Raw genomic sequence first — 15,387 nt, forward strand, 5'->3', positions numbered from 1 at the left:
TTAACTAGGGTAAACCCTCCAGCTGAATGAACCCCCCCCAGTGATGAACAAAATCACGTTTTTGCCTAAAATAAGCAATATAGCCATTTCCACCAACTGTCGTATTTTTTTTCTACCGGCAACTCGATTCCTATGCAATGGCAACAATCGCGGTAAATTTTATTTTCGACCAATTTCAACATGGCAGGCGTTTGAAGTTCACGTATTTCTGCTTTTGAAGTTTTGTATGGAAAAATTAGATCCCAAATAAGAACAGTGCATGTTTGGAGTAACATTTGAACTGCTTATTTCATGTATACCACTATAAAGTTAGCTATTGGTTAGATTAAGAGTTAAATCTTCTATAATGTACTCTTTAGTGGCTTATTTGCGGTTAAGTTGATATTTTTTAGGTGTTCCATTACTGGCTTATCAAATGTTCTAAAACCAGTAAATGAACAGTCTGTTCATTTACTGGTGTCGGCTCAATATAGTTTTTTTCCTAAAATTAAATGTAACGTAATCGTATTAAGGTTGTGTTTTCAGTTCTGCATAGAAACGATTCTGTTCTTTGAACTAGTATTGGGACACTACGTGTTCATTCATAGGAATGAAAAATCTAGTAAATGGACTATAGAAATTTGGCTTTGTTCATTTACTAGATACCTACTAACCCTATGTATGAACAACGTAGGTAACGATGGACGTGATCGAATTGCACGATAGTTTTACTTCCTAAATTGGACTTGTTAATAATATTTAGATTGTACAACAAGAGCATAAAACAAGCCCATTACCCAAGACGTTCATATAGTCACCCGAGCCGTACAGCGAGGGTGGATAGACACGTCGAGGAGAAAATGGGGATTGCGAGGAAAGGAAATAGGAACAGTTAAAACAATTGTTCAGTTAGTGTTGTACCTTTTATTTGTTCATGAATTACTATATAATTATATATTTTTTATTTTATTGATTTATTTTGATCGATTTTATTTTATATAAATTAAAATGATTAAAAAATTATGTAGATTTTTGCTTGTAGTAAGTTGCTTATTGTATTAGCCACAATCTATAATTAAAAATTGGGTTGTTAAGATTTTTTTGTCCCAAATGATGATACTTTTAACTAATTAGAGACTGATTACAGACTGATTAGAATACGAGTATCAATAGAGTTTAATGTTTGTTATTTATTAAGTTTTATTATAAAGCTCGGATTATCGTCACTGAAAAATCTCCGTACTTATCTAAAATTAATATGTCACAAAATTGAACCTTGATTATAACGTCTATAAAGTTCACTCGGAAAAATTATCTATTTTTGAGCTACGAGTTTTTAAAAAAAGTAAATTAATCAAGATATTAAGGTGCTTAATTGTACCTACTTAATAGAATTATATATGTATTTTTTAATACAGAAACATAATTGGAATACTGAAGGTGCTGTACCTACCTCAAGATTTTATATAATAATAACTGAAGAAGAAGACTTCGTTTATGTTAAAAATGCTTTTCTAAATGTTGATTAAAACTATCTAAATAATGTTCATTCACGGGTTTTACTCTGTTCATTCATTAACTTTTTCGTTCATTTACTAGGTTTTTGGGTACTTTTTTATAAATTCTTCCATAACTCAAAAACTATACACGTAATAAAAAATCGCAGAAATTAAATTCTTGTTTATTAAATAACGATTGATTAAATTACATAAAACCATTACAATTATTAATAAGTACAGAGTAGTAGTATTTTCAAAGTAGAAAATTTTCTTAAGTGTTTCATTCACTGGAGGTTTTTACCTATAAAGAATAACTCTGAATTAGTACCTATACTTAACACACACACACACACACACACACACACACACACACACACACACACACACACACACACACACACACATCACATCATTACGCTTCGGAGCCACTTTTAGCAATTTTAGATTTGAAGTTTGACAAAAACGGTACAATAGTGACACAAAACCTACATAATATTTCATATTTATATGTATATGACAGTTAAACAAACAAATACAAATATTTTATTAGTTTATCAGTCCATAGGTTATTAGTACGAAATTGCTGTTGTTCATTAGCACTAATAGAAATATAAAGCGACATAAGACCTGGAGGTTCGGAATTAGTGTGTAATTGACAGAAGGACGTAAAAATACATGGCCCGTGGTGGGGACAAATGACTCGAATATACGACGCTCGGGGTATTTTATCGTTTGTAAAAGAAAAATGCTCGGGTCTGAAAAGTTTTAAAAATGCTTGTCTCTTCTGATATAGTATCTTTTGAAGTTACGAGTTTTTAAAGTATTTGTTACATTGCCTTTTTTTACCCGACTGTCCGAAGGAGGGTTATGTTTTTCTAGCCTATGTATGTATGTATGTGTATGCGTCTATTTTTTTAGTCCCCTTTTTAGCTTGTACAGCTAGATAGTTACAAGCTTTTATTGAACTTGCCCTGTTCGTTTATTTATATATTTGGGTCAAATCTTGCAAGTTAAATTTGACCCACTTTCAGTAGTCCCGTCGACTTGAAATTTGGTATACCAATGTAAGTCTGTTGACAATACAATAATCTGATAGTGACATCCTGGTAGTCCGGCCACGATCATCTCCACTGGACGGAACTCGTCAACGGTTAATGGCATCGACTTGAAATTTGGTATATGCAAATGTAGTTTGGGTGACAATACAAGTACAGTCAACAAAAAAAGCTTGTATTCAAAATGAAATCTTTACTAAAAACTAATTTTTAACATAATAATATTAGGATCATTAGATATTTCATAATTGCCGGTGTGACTTGGAGTATACAATATTACAAAATGACGTCCGTGTAAAAAAAAATGTTTTTTTTATTGTAACCATAATAATATGGATATCAAACATTAGTTAATAATTAGCCCACCAATTAAGCAGGTAAACGATTTCACGAAGTGATCTACATCGGAAATATTAAAATAATATATGAATCTGAAGTGAACTAGTGAACGATAAGTTAAAGTTACCGATATACTTAATTTCAATCTTTGTTTCGTAAACTACTCATGTCTATTACTGTCTCCATAGGTAGCTTGTGCACTGATACAAATAACATTTCACTTTATTTAAGCATCCCTCACACTGATATTAAAATTGCATATCACCACTAAGCAGCGAGGGTTAAAAATGTGGCGTCGTGTGACAAAGCAGCAGCAAGACGTGCGACAAACCTCCGCCATTACCGGCCGAGAGAGTTGTGTGTGTCAGCTGGGAAATAATAACTTGCAGACAAGCGTCAGTTTACTAAGAATATGTATATTAAACTGTGTCACGGTTTATGACCCATCGAGCTTTGGAGTTGCAGCACGAAAATCAAAAGCCACTAAAAAGATGCGTGATACAATAAGTATTGATATCAGAAAAGATGCCAAGTTAAGCGTAACTTTACTAACCGGTCAAATCACTTCATGCCCATTTCATGATTAGTTTAGACTAGATGTATTCATTTTCTTATGAAAAAATGCAATATAATAATAATATTGCTTACCTTAGAAAATATCTATGTATATACTTGTGTTTTCTGTACTGTTTACTGTATTGGTGTGCAATAAAGAGTTATTGTATTGTTTTGTTGTATTGTATAAATACGTCAGGTAAGGTAATTATAAGAAATTCACAAAAGGATCGTCAAATAGCAAATTACAGTTAAATATCAGTTGAAAATAGACATACAATTTCAAATTAGAATTAAATTTAAAAATAATAACAATTATTAAGGTTTTTTCTTTTACGTGTGTTTTTCAAAATGTTTCTAGCTTGAGCTAGCATTACCTGAGTAATGCCATACAATTACTTGCAAATGAGCATGCGGGTCACCTGATGGTAAGCGATCACCGCCACCTACAGCATTATTAGGACTGCGGGTGCTAGGCTTGTGTAGTACATGTACTAAGAACGAAAAAGACTTGATTCCCGACACTGTACTAGAACGAACTATTCCGTAACGTTTCTGCTCTTTAGTACGTTTAGTTCAGTTCAAGCAAGCAGTGACACAGACAGCAAAACGATGCGATCCGTATCCGACCGAATGAAAGAAAAAATGAATGACCGAGCGACAGCGACAAGGAACAAAACCTCTGAATAGGAATTACGCGGGAGTAAGCGAGATGACACATTTTGAACAGTACTATGTTTTGATAGATAATGCGCGAGCGTGGTTGGTCTTTTTGGATTACGTTCGATAGGTGACTCTTACCGTTATATTATTTTCACTTCGTTTTATGGGCATTGGACTGTCAAATTTGATGCCTTGAAAATAGGGACGAATTTGCTAACTTCGCAAAGTTTAAAAACGATTATTGCAAAGCGGCAGTTTTGTGTGGTTTAATTTAAAATGGGTTCGTTTTTTTTTCTGCGTCAAAGAAAGTTTAAATTCGTTGCGTTAAATGTGAATTATTGCTTATGTTTCAGACATTTTACTGTGAGTTTTTGATTTTATCGGTAATGGACGATACTTTATTAATTTTGTAAATAGTGTAAATAATAAACTGTGGAGTGTCTATAATATGTTTGTAGTTTTAAATTTTGTTAGTGTATATATAGTGTAAATATTCGTTTGTACTTTAGGAAAAACTTTAAAATTAATGTAAATACTTAAATAGTGAAAATAATAACAAAAAGTTGAATATTTTAAAATGGCTCCGAGTAAGGGTAAAAGAAGCAATGTTTGGTTTCACTACAACGAAGATGCGGACCAACTTCGAGCCAAGTGTAATTATTGCGGATTGTATTTGAGCATAAAAAGCGGTTCTTTAGGAAATTTAAGTAGACACATGAAGAACAAACACCCGACCATACCTTTATGTGTTCAAAGGCAACCGGCACAAGAATTATCGAACGAAGAGCATTTGCCAACAACTAGTGCGGCGACTGCGGCGGCTGCACCGTCAACGTCATCAGCTGTGCCTTCATCATCCACTATGAATTTGGCGTCAACTTCTACATCTACTTACGCGAGGCCGGGTCCTGGTACTACTCTACCAATAAGTAACTATTTTCGAAAACCACCATCGACGCGTAAAGTCGAACAAATTGATAGACAGTTGGTCAAAATGGTGGTAAAGGGCCATCACGCTTTGCGTATAGTGGAAGAACCGGAGTTTAAAAATATTTATTGAAATGGTATCACATTGCCCGGGATACCAGTTGCCTACCAGGAAAACACTATCCAACACTTTGATTCCAAAAATCTACATGGAAGTGTTTCAGGATATCCAAAGGAAAATAGCAGATACACCCGCTGTTTGCCTCGGAACGGATGGTTGGACATCGACCACAACAGAAAGCTATATAGCGTTACGGCTCATTTTATAGACGAGCGTACCACCACGCTCTCTTCGGTGCTACTCGGGTGTATAAATACAACGAGCGGCACACAAGTGCAGATCTCTTGCTCCAGCCGCATCACTGGGCCATTATTGAGGCAGTTGTACCAATATTAAACCCTTCTATGAAATAACAACAGAAGTGAGCGCTGACAAAATGGTGACCTTGTCGAAGGTTTTGGTGTTCGTGCAGCTAATGGAAAGAAATTTAGCTGCATTTACAGCGCAGCAGTACGAGGTCGATGAAATCACAGTTTTCGTCGCAACATTAAAGGAACAATTGCGACTAAGATTTCACGATCTAGAGAAAAATGCATTATACGCAGACAGCACCATCCTAGATCCGCGCTTTAAAAAAAAGGGGTTTCGTACTGAAGACTCCTTTTTAAAAGCGAGTGAATTACTGAAACGGCGGATTTGTGAAGTCAAATTGCCACAGGTGCAACAGGAAGAAAATATATCCGCCACAGCTGCACCAAGCCTTGGCTCTGCCACATTCACAACATCATCCACGGAACCGCAGAATGCCCAAGTCGCCAGCATCTGGGATGAATTCGATAAAAAAATGGCCATGATTATCAGACCTGAAAACAATACTGCTGCGGCAATCCGCGAATATGACCATTATATGAGGGAGCCGTATTTACCCAGGAAGGACGATCCATTAAAATGGTGGCATAAAAAAAAGGAGATATATCCCAGGGTATATCAGTATATGCTAAAGCGGCTGGAAATGCAAGCTACTTCAGTATCTTGCGAAAGGGTTTTTTCCAGTGCGGGTCAGGTTTTTAAACCAAAGACGGACTCTTCTAAAACCCGAAAAAGTTACACAAATGCTATTTTTACACAGCAACATGTAAATAATATAAAAAACTAAAAAAAAAAAACAAAAAAAAAACAATAAAAAAAATAGGAAATCAGCTAATCAATGTAAATATTTGATTTTGAAATACGCCATTCTAATACTCCTTGATGAATAATAGAATGACAGTCCTAAGCCTGTAAGTAAAGTATGAAGGGAAATCAAATAACATGTAATTTTATACAGAAATAATTTAGTGACAAATCTATTTGCATGCATGATTATTTTGTTTTGTAATATTATTTTACCTGTCCACACGAACCTCGACTCTCCAATCTCGGAGCAGAGGCGCTACTACGAAACTCGTAAATCGAAGTTCGTATCGCACCGTCTCTTTCACTCGCGTATTAAATGACATAAGCGTCAGCGGGACGGAAACATACGAAGTTCAAGTTTTGCGCTTCGTGGTAGGTATAGGACCAAGCTCTCGGATTCATTCATTCGGTCAAAGGAGCATCGTTTCTTTCAGTGTACTAGTGAACTAAAAGAGCCAAAAGACCGAACTAGTACATTTGAGCGATTGTACTAGTTTGGAGCGATCCGCTCAGTGACCGAGCGCGCACAAGCCTAGCGGGTGCGTTGCCGGCCTAAAGGGGAGGAAATAGAGGAGGGGGAAGGGAGGAGGGGAGTAAAAGGGGGGACTTTCAAGATCAGGAACGTTATGAATCGATTTACAGGTAAGGTAAGTTTTCTGATCTTGAAAGAGACAAACGGAGTATTAATGTCGCTACACTTTCTTAGCTGCATGTCAAGAACCGTAATAACTAGGCCCAACTCCCCTCCCCCCCTTCAGTCTCCTCTATCCCCTCCCCTTTAGGCTGTCAACGCACCCGCAGTCCTAATAATGCTGTAGGTGTCCATGGGTGGCGGTGATCGCTTACCATCAGGTGACCCGCATGCTCGTTTGCAAGTATGGCATTACTCAGGCAATGCTAGCTCAAGCTAGAAACATTTTGGAGACACGTAAAAAATGTCTAAATATACAGCGTGCTCGCGTAAGTAGATAAATTCCAAAACGTCAATTGTGCGCCTTGTAACGCTAACGAGATATCCGTAACAATTAAAGTCCGCGCCGTCAAAAAGTTTTAATGACTGTTCCACTTTGTAAAAGAAAACGCCGAAAAGAACCCCGATTGAAAACAAGTCGTGAAACTGAAATACCTGCCACTGTTTTTATAAAGATTGCCTCCATTCCACGAAATGGCTTCGTGAAAGTTGCGCGTTTTATAATTAGATAGGCAAGGGCCATAGAAGATTTTGCGGTGTAGAAAACATGAACGTACAGTGCCCTTAGTGTAAGTTATCGGTTACAAAATACGTCTCGATCGCGTTCGCGTTAAAATCTCAATTTGTATAGAAACACGAACATCGCAAACGTTCCGCTAGAGGCGCTGTTCGTGTTTCCATATAAGTTGTGATTTTAACGCGAACGCGATCGAGACGTATTTTGTAACCGAAAACGTACACTAGGGGTACAGTAAGGTAAACGTACGAGTGCTCGTCACTGTCCCAATAGTTGCTCTTTAGGGCCTGTTTCATCACTTGTCGACCAACTTTAAGTGACGGATATCAGTGATGCTGTCTCTGTTTGTTTTTTCCGAATAAACAAAGATGGCATTACTTTTATCTGACACTTAAAGTTTTTTTTTTTTTTTTTTATTCGACTGGATGGCAAACGAGCAAGTGGGTCTTCTGATGGTAAGAGATCACCACTGCCCATAGACACTCGCAACACCAGGGGGATTGCAGATGCGTTGCCAACCTAGAGGCCTAAGATGGGATACCTCAAGTGCCAGTAATTTCACCAGCTGTCTTACTCTCCACGCCGAAACACAACAGTGCAAGCACTGCTGCTTCACGGCAGGATTAGCGAGCAAGATGGTGGTAGCAATCCGGGCGGACCTTGCACAAGGTCCTACCACCTGCAAAAAGTTAGTCGACAAGTGGTGAAACAGGCCCTTAATCTTGTCATTAGCAATAGAGATGACAGCAGGGTGTCGTCTATTGAGGATCAGTGTGTCGAGCACTCGGACGTTTAACTTACAACTAGAATGTTGATGTCACTCAGGACTCGTCGGTTTTTAGGGATCCGGAGCCAAAATGGCAAAAACGGAACCCTTATAGTTTCACCATGTCTGTCTGTCTATCTGTCTGTCCGTCCGCGGCTTTGCTCAGGGACTATCAATGATAGCTGTAATTTTGCACGGATATATATGTAAATTATGCCGACAAAATGGTACAATAAAAAATTAAAAAAAATGTTTTTTTTTAGGGTTCTTCCCATAGACGTAAAGTGGGGGAGATTTTTTTTTTCTCATCCAACCCTGTAGTGTGGGGTATCGTTGGATAGGTCTTTTAAAGGTCCATTAGGGGTTTGCTAAGACGATTCAGTAATGTGTTTGCGAAATTGTCTCTGGCGTTGCCAAAAAATCATACTTTAAACAAGATATTTCACGGTTTAAAAGGTTGAACTTACGTAGGATGGCATATAGTGTATACCATCAATTAAATTACAGAAAAAATGTTTACTTACAAAAATCTGCAATTGTTTGAAAAATGTCGCGGACAGATTAGTGTGGGTAAAAAAGTTGATTGGCCCAAATGTTTGTTTTTTTGTTACGCTTTTAATACTCAGTCGATAGTGATGTCATAGTACAGAATTAATCCACTGTTGGACAAGCCTCCCCCATAGACCTCCAGTTGCTTCGGTTGGAAGTGGCCTGCATCCACTGTGAGCCCGCGGCTTTAACCAGGTCATCCATCCAACTCATTGGTGGACGTCCTAGGCTGCGCTTGCCGCGCGATCTCCACTCGAGAACTTTTCGGCCCACAGCACCCGTTCTCCGTGTTATATGGCCTGCCCACTGCCACTTCACGAGCTAATTCGCTTGGCTATGCCGGTGACCTTTGTTCTTCTACGTATCTCCTTATTTCTGATTCGATCCCGTATAAAAACCCCCAGCATAGGAAGAGGACATAGGATAGGACGCTGGCGCCAGATTACGCTGGGCTTAGAGTCATGAAATTTGGTATGTAGATAGCTGGATGTCTGAAATAACACATATGCTACTTTTATTTTAATATTCCCACGGGATAGTTGTTCTTAACACAACACCTCAATGAAGATAACGATATAAATTTTGGGATTTCCCACAGGAATTTTGTAAAATCCCGGAATTTAAATTGTTACTACCAGATCGAATAGTTTACGCGTGCCTTCGCACGTGCCGCGGGTAAACTCTAGCTTTATATAAAAGTTCAAACATGAAGTGACAGCGACAAGGTATCAAAAACTTACTAAGTAAAATTAAGGGAGGAGGGGTTTCCGTTTAAAAACCCCCAGCATAGGAAGAGGACATAGGATAGTTTTATCCCGAAATTGTTCTGTATAGGTACACCATTTTCACTCCTGATCTTACAGCCCCAAGAATGTCCGATGACACTTAAAGTGTGTAATTTCCTTAACTATGTCACTAAATCGCATTCCTACACCAAACTAACTCAGTTCCACTTAACGTTTGTGAGCTCACTTAATTCCCGTAATACCAAAATAAGGGTCCCGGGTTAATAGGACCTATTTTAATCACAAAACAAATACCCTTAAGGCGATAATTCATGTGACCGTTTTACATCTATTCCAAAAATGTGTAAAGTGACCCAAGTTGGGTCGATAGCGCAGTAAAAAAGTATCAGTAATGTAATTTGACCTTGAACAACCTTTTACCTTACATACCATACAGACCACCCGACACCGTTTAAGAACATTTATGTTTTCATTATTAATTTGAAAATGGTGTTTGTGACAGTTAAATACTTACGCATCCAGTTACCTGAATGATTCAAGTGTTACTTTGCATGTCACACAGACGTAACTGTAGTTAGTTGACTTGTGGTTGAGCACACTAGTCCATGCCTTATCTTATTTTAGAATAAGTCAGGCCCATCTCTCCACGTGAGTGTCGTAAAAGGCAACTAAGGACCTAAGACCTAGGTGAATATGAAAGTGTATAGCAGTGCCCTTAACGTTTTGCCAACTATGAACTCCGGACTCTAGCACTGCGGTGTGGAAGGCAAGGACCACCACACTATTTCCCCAAGGCACTTCACTACTAATTCTCAACTGAAGACCACGACCACTCTGTTTAGACTGTAGCGCCTTAGAAGAACATATTATACTGTGGCCAGTTCTTATAAATTAATTTCACATTACAATAATGAAAACAGTTGTTAGCATACTGTCTTCATTTGACTGTTTACGCAAGCCGCAGCGAGATGCCCGTGGCTAGAAAACCTACGTAACTCTCCGAAATGTTTACAGGTGAAATACTTGACGATCCGTTTTGTTACTTGACTTCAAAGGGAAGTTGAATAACAACAGAGCCACAAATACTTACTAAGTACTGAGACTTAATTATTTTTAAGCCAACTAAAAGATTCGTTCCGAAGAGAAGAGACTCAAATCTAAAAAAAGTTCAACTATCTCAAATGTGATTTCGTTTTAAAAACCTAAGTACACATTCTCTTTTCGAACGTCTCAAATGTCCAGCATTTTCAAAGATTATCCACTAACTACCCGTATATGAATATCCAGAATTCTCCAAATCGCTTCAACAAAATTAGAAATCAAAGGCATACTAAACTGCTCCCATTTCCCGCTTCCATTTTAAGTAAAAACCAGCATGTCGCTTAACCGAACGAGCGAGTGTAATATTAAACCGGGCAAAGTTTACTCCCCAACTTTCCGGGTACGGCTAAACGGCATCTCGATTCCGGAAAATTCCGGAAATTTTTAAAACACATTGCCGTCTGGCTCATTGTGTATGACGTTCATTATGCGTCCTTTTTTGGGGCAAAACCGCTGGACATGTATTTTTTAGGCCGACTCGTTAGGGATCCGCTTTTGAATAATTTCAGTTAGAAGTTTAATTCAACAAATACGGGGTAATAATTATCATGATATTAAGTAGTGACTACATCGTAACTAGTAATGTTATGAATAGGCTCGGAGTTTCTTTCCGCGATAGAATCCGGAATAAAGAAAATCGCTGAAGAACTAAAGTCACCAATACACTGCTCGAGGAATATGCAAGTTGAACTGTAGCCTCTCACTAGATGGACTGACGACAACGCGAGAGTTTCGGGCAACCGGTAGTGGCGAGTTGTCGTTCATTGTGGCATTCTATGAGGGAGGCGTTTTTTCAACAGTGGACGTCTTTCCGCTGATGATGATGATGATGAACCAGCGCGACGTAGACATTTCAATGTTTATTTTCTTCATAATTTTGCTTCCGAACATTCCGAAAACCAATAATTTCAATATAGTTTCTAAGAATGTGCTCGTACTATTTGCCAATTTGATGTCACTCAGACAGTCCGTGGGCGGCGAAAGGGTTCCACCAACTTCAGAGCCGAATAGGATCTTATAGAAACAAAAATATAAAATTTAAAAAACCCCCGACAAAAAAACGCCAGCAAGAATTAAAAAAACGCCCGAACTAAAAGCCGCCTTAAAAAAGACAACTAAAAAGTAAAAAATAATTATGCACTACCTAGCTGTTGTTGTTAACAATTCGTTTATCCCTATCCCGCGGGGACTATGCTGATATGTTTGAAAGTAAAGTAAACAAAGCCAACAAAAGAGCTGATGATCTTGAAACGGCTGAACCTATTTTGATAAAACATATCTAAGAACTATCGCTAGAAAACCAGCTTTCAAATAAAAAAAAACTGCATTCAAATCGGTCCACCCGTTTAAGAGCTACTACGGTGCCACAGACAGACACACATTAGCGGTCAAACTTATAACACCCCTCTTTTCGCGTCGGGGGTTAAAAATCTGGAATACGCTAGGCAGGTCCATATCTCCTGATATATGCGCCAAGTGTCATCCTTCCATCGCATCAGAGGACGTCGTCTCGAGCCCCCGGGGTCTCCACTCCAAGATCTTCTTGCACCACGAGTCGTGCTTTCGAGCGACGTGGCCCGCCCATTGCCACTATTGCATTGCTGCGCATTATGAAAAGGGTAGCCGTGTCAAACTGGATGCAAGTAGCACAGACCAGAGAGTAGTGGAACAAGCTGAAGGAGGCCTACACCAGCATGGTAGAAAATGGCTAAGAAGAAGAGAAAACGCTCCAAATGTACCTACTACCAACTGTGCTATGTCGCCCTCGACCAACCCACCTAATTTATTTGATTGCTTTACATTCAATTAGTGGCATGCGGTGCCATCTATCGCAACTATCATAAGTCAAGGCTCTTTCGTTGGCAATTTGAATTGAAGCGTTATTAAATAAATTGCAATACAAATACACGTTACGTAAGTATTTCAACTTTTCATTAATTACGGCATTTATATCAGGAGATACAGCCCAGTGACTGACAGACAGACGGACAAACGGGCAGCATAGCGTCATTAATAGGGTCCCTTTTGCTACCGTTCAGATATGGAACCCTAAGAAGGAAATCTGAACTGTATTCTTTAAACTGTCTTAACATTTCACCCAGAACCCTATATTAAACTTAACTCTCTCGCTTGCCCGTTTTATTTCGGTGATTAATCCAAAAGCCTTCCCAGAGCAGTTCATTACGTCGCGGAGTTAAAAAAAACTTCTACTTACAGACGTAGAACTGTCTCTAACTCGGTCGGTCCAACTTGTTTACGGTTTGCACGACGATGTTTACTTTATATTGATTCCAAGTTAAAGTTCGGCATGTTGCATAAAGTTGGAATTTATTTGGACATAAATATCGAGAGCTTGAGGATAATAAAATGTTCTGTAGGAAAAGTTTCTTCCTTTTTACTGTCAATGATTGTTGGATAATAGAAAATATATTCATCCTTCTTATTATAGAGTGCGGGTTAATTTTTTAATGTTTTTTTTAAATATGTCACACATTTGAACTGAATTTATGGCATTTTTTTTTTTCAGATATACCTACCAATTCAAATTACTTTTTTCACAAATTGCCTATACACGGTGTCCCACTTCTGAAGGCCTCTCCTTTCTTCTTCCAATTATTTTTGGCTTCGGCAAGACGTCGCTAGTCCAGCTGGAATCAAAGTACATAAAATTATAAAATTGATTTAAATTTGAAAAGTGAGAGAGATTTTAGACTATCGCTGTCATTAATAAATTTATGAATTCAATTCGGGTTTCGTTCCGCGTACCTTGTTTTTTTTTTGTCTTCTCGTGATCATGGCGCATGCAACTGTGCTGAAATATAGAGCTTCTCTAAAATCAAGGTACGCGGAACAAAATCCGAATTTTAATCGATTTACTTCAAATCCTACTTTTTTGGTACAGTCGAGGTCAAAGGTATATTTTCATTTTTGTACCTGGTCACTCTATGCCATCTGACAATCTATAATATAAAAGTGAACCGCCAGAAAGGGACAAAAAAACGAGACAAAGCAGGATGGCGCTCTACAACACCATTTTGACACGTTATTGGGTGTGTACATTTTGTATATTAAGCAAAATAAAATCACAAGTTCGAATTTCATGCCAAAAACGAGTGTTCAATTCTCTATGCCAGTGTTGCCATTCAGGGAAAAAGAAATCTATTCATTATCCTGCATTGCAGTCTGTAAAGATCTTTACCAGTTCTTTGCCGCGCGCCAGATTACGCTGGACTTAGAGTCATGAAATTTGGTATGTCTGAAATAACACATAGGCTACTTTTATTTTAATATTCCCATGGGATAGTTGTTCTTAACACAACACCTCAATGAAGATAACGTAATAAATTTTGGGATTTCCCACAGGAATTTTGTAAAATCCCGGAATTTCAATTGTTACTACCAGATCGAATAGTTTACGTGTGCGAAGCCGCGGGTAAACTCTATTTTTATATAAAAGTTCAAACATGAAGTGACAGCGACAAGGTATCAAAAACTTACAAAGTAAAATTAAGGGAGGAGGGGTTTCCGCAAGTTGTTAAAATTTTATTGTCTTACGGTAAACATAATGTTTCTTTGCCGGACCTATGCTCTTAATTTTGAGCTATGCGTCTATGTATGAGTAAGTCAGTTTTTTTTTAATTTAAAACTGTAATAAATAGAACGCTGACTTCCTCTTGCTCATCGACTGCAACGTTTCTTGGTAACATCAATATACGTTAGAAAATCAAGAAAGTTCCATCCCTCTCTAGTTTAATAAAAGGTGTAGAAGTCCATAAAAGTCTCAGCGAAGCTACTCCCGCTGATAACCTGCGCGCACGTTTATCTGGCTCGCGTCAATCGCATGTGGAAAGTGAAAAGTTTCCACGTGATAAAGTAGAGGTGATGGAAGACCGGGAGTTACTAATACGTTCGGATAAGGTTTTTAAATGCAAGGACTAGTGCACCTAGACAGATGACTAGCGCTTTCAAAATTTAGTAACTTTGATTCGAAATGTAGTTAAGTCTTTGATAAGGTACACTATAATTGCCAGCAATCAATTTCCCGCAGTCTTACCAGGCGAGCCAAAAATTGCAGGATACAGAGATGACAATCTCTTTTTTATTAACCCCCGACGCAAAAAGAGGGGTGTTATAAATTTGATCTGTGTCTTATTTGTGTGTGTGTCTGTCTGTGGCACCGTAACTCTTATACGGGTAAACTGATTTGAATGTGTTTTTTTATTTGAAAACAGGGTTTCTAGCGATAGTTCTTAGTCATTTTTTAACAAAATCGGTTCAGCCGTTTTTGAGATATGGAACTTTAAAGTGACAATGTCGGGATTTTACAACTTCCAACGAGCGTGCTGCACTTTTTATTGGTTAGGTAATTAGTTTAGTTAGCTGGTAAAATTCGTCACTGTAAAATCGGACTGAGACGAAATGTGGATAATATAAATAAAGTAATAATAACCGAATTCGAAAAAGGAGGAAGTTCTCAATTTTTGTATTGTTAAGGTTGTTTAGCGTAAAAGTTACCCTTCGGAAGTCTTATTCTTAAAAAAAAGTTTCATCTCTAAAGAAATGCTTTAAAGTTTTTTTTTTTCTATTTTAAACATCATCTTGTACAAACGCCGCATCAACGCGACTCAGCATTCTGGTGACTCGTAATGCGGTATCACATTTAGCATTCTGAATTTTTAAAGAACCCAGCTCAGCGATGCTCTTGGAGTTCCGCGGTGGATTTACATAACACGCGTAGAACCTAACTTTGGTTCAGTCCAACT

General features: G+C 38.0%; 1 protein-coding gene and 1 pseudogene across 1 annotated transcript in view; both read left to right on the top strand.

Moving 5' to 3' along the window:
- Positions 1-5,491, top strand: part of LOC141430331 (GTP-binding protein Rit2-like) — a 9,550-nt pseudogene extending 4,059 nt beyond the window's left edge.
- A 23-nt stretch (positions 5,492-5,514) lies between these two features.
- The window catches only part of LOC141430332 (85/88 kDa calcium-independent phospholipase A2-like), an 18,657-nt gene continuing 8,784 nt past the window's right edge, over positions 5,515-15,387 (top strand). The window contains exon 1 of the mRNA XM_074090984.1: positions 5,515-6,136. Coding sequence (XP_073947085.1) covers positions 5,515-6,136 — 622 coding nt within the window. The remainder of the gene's footprint in view (positions 6,137-15,387) is intronic.

Source organism: Choristoneura fumiferana, chromosome 8, assembly GCF_025370935.1.
Source record: "Choristoneura fumiferana chromosome 8, NRCan_CFum_1, whole genome shotgun sequence".
Taxonomy (NCBI): domain Eukaryota; kingdom Metazoa; phylum Arthropoda; class Insecta; order Lepidoptera; family Tortricidae; genus Choristoneura; species Choristoneura fumiferana.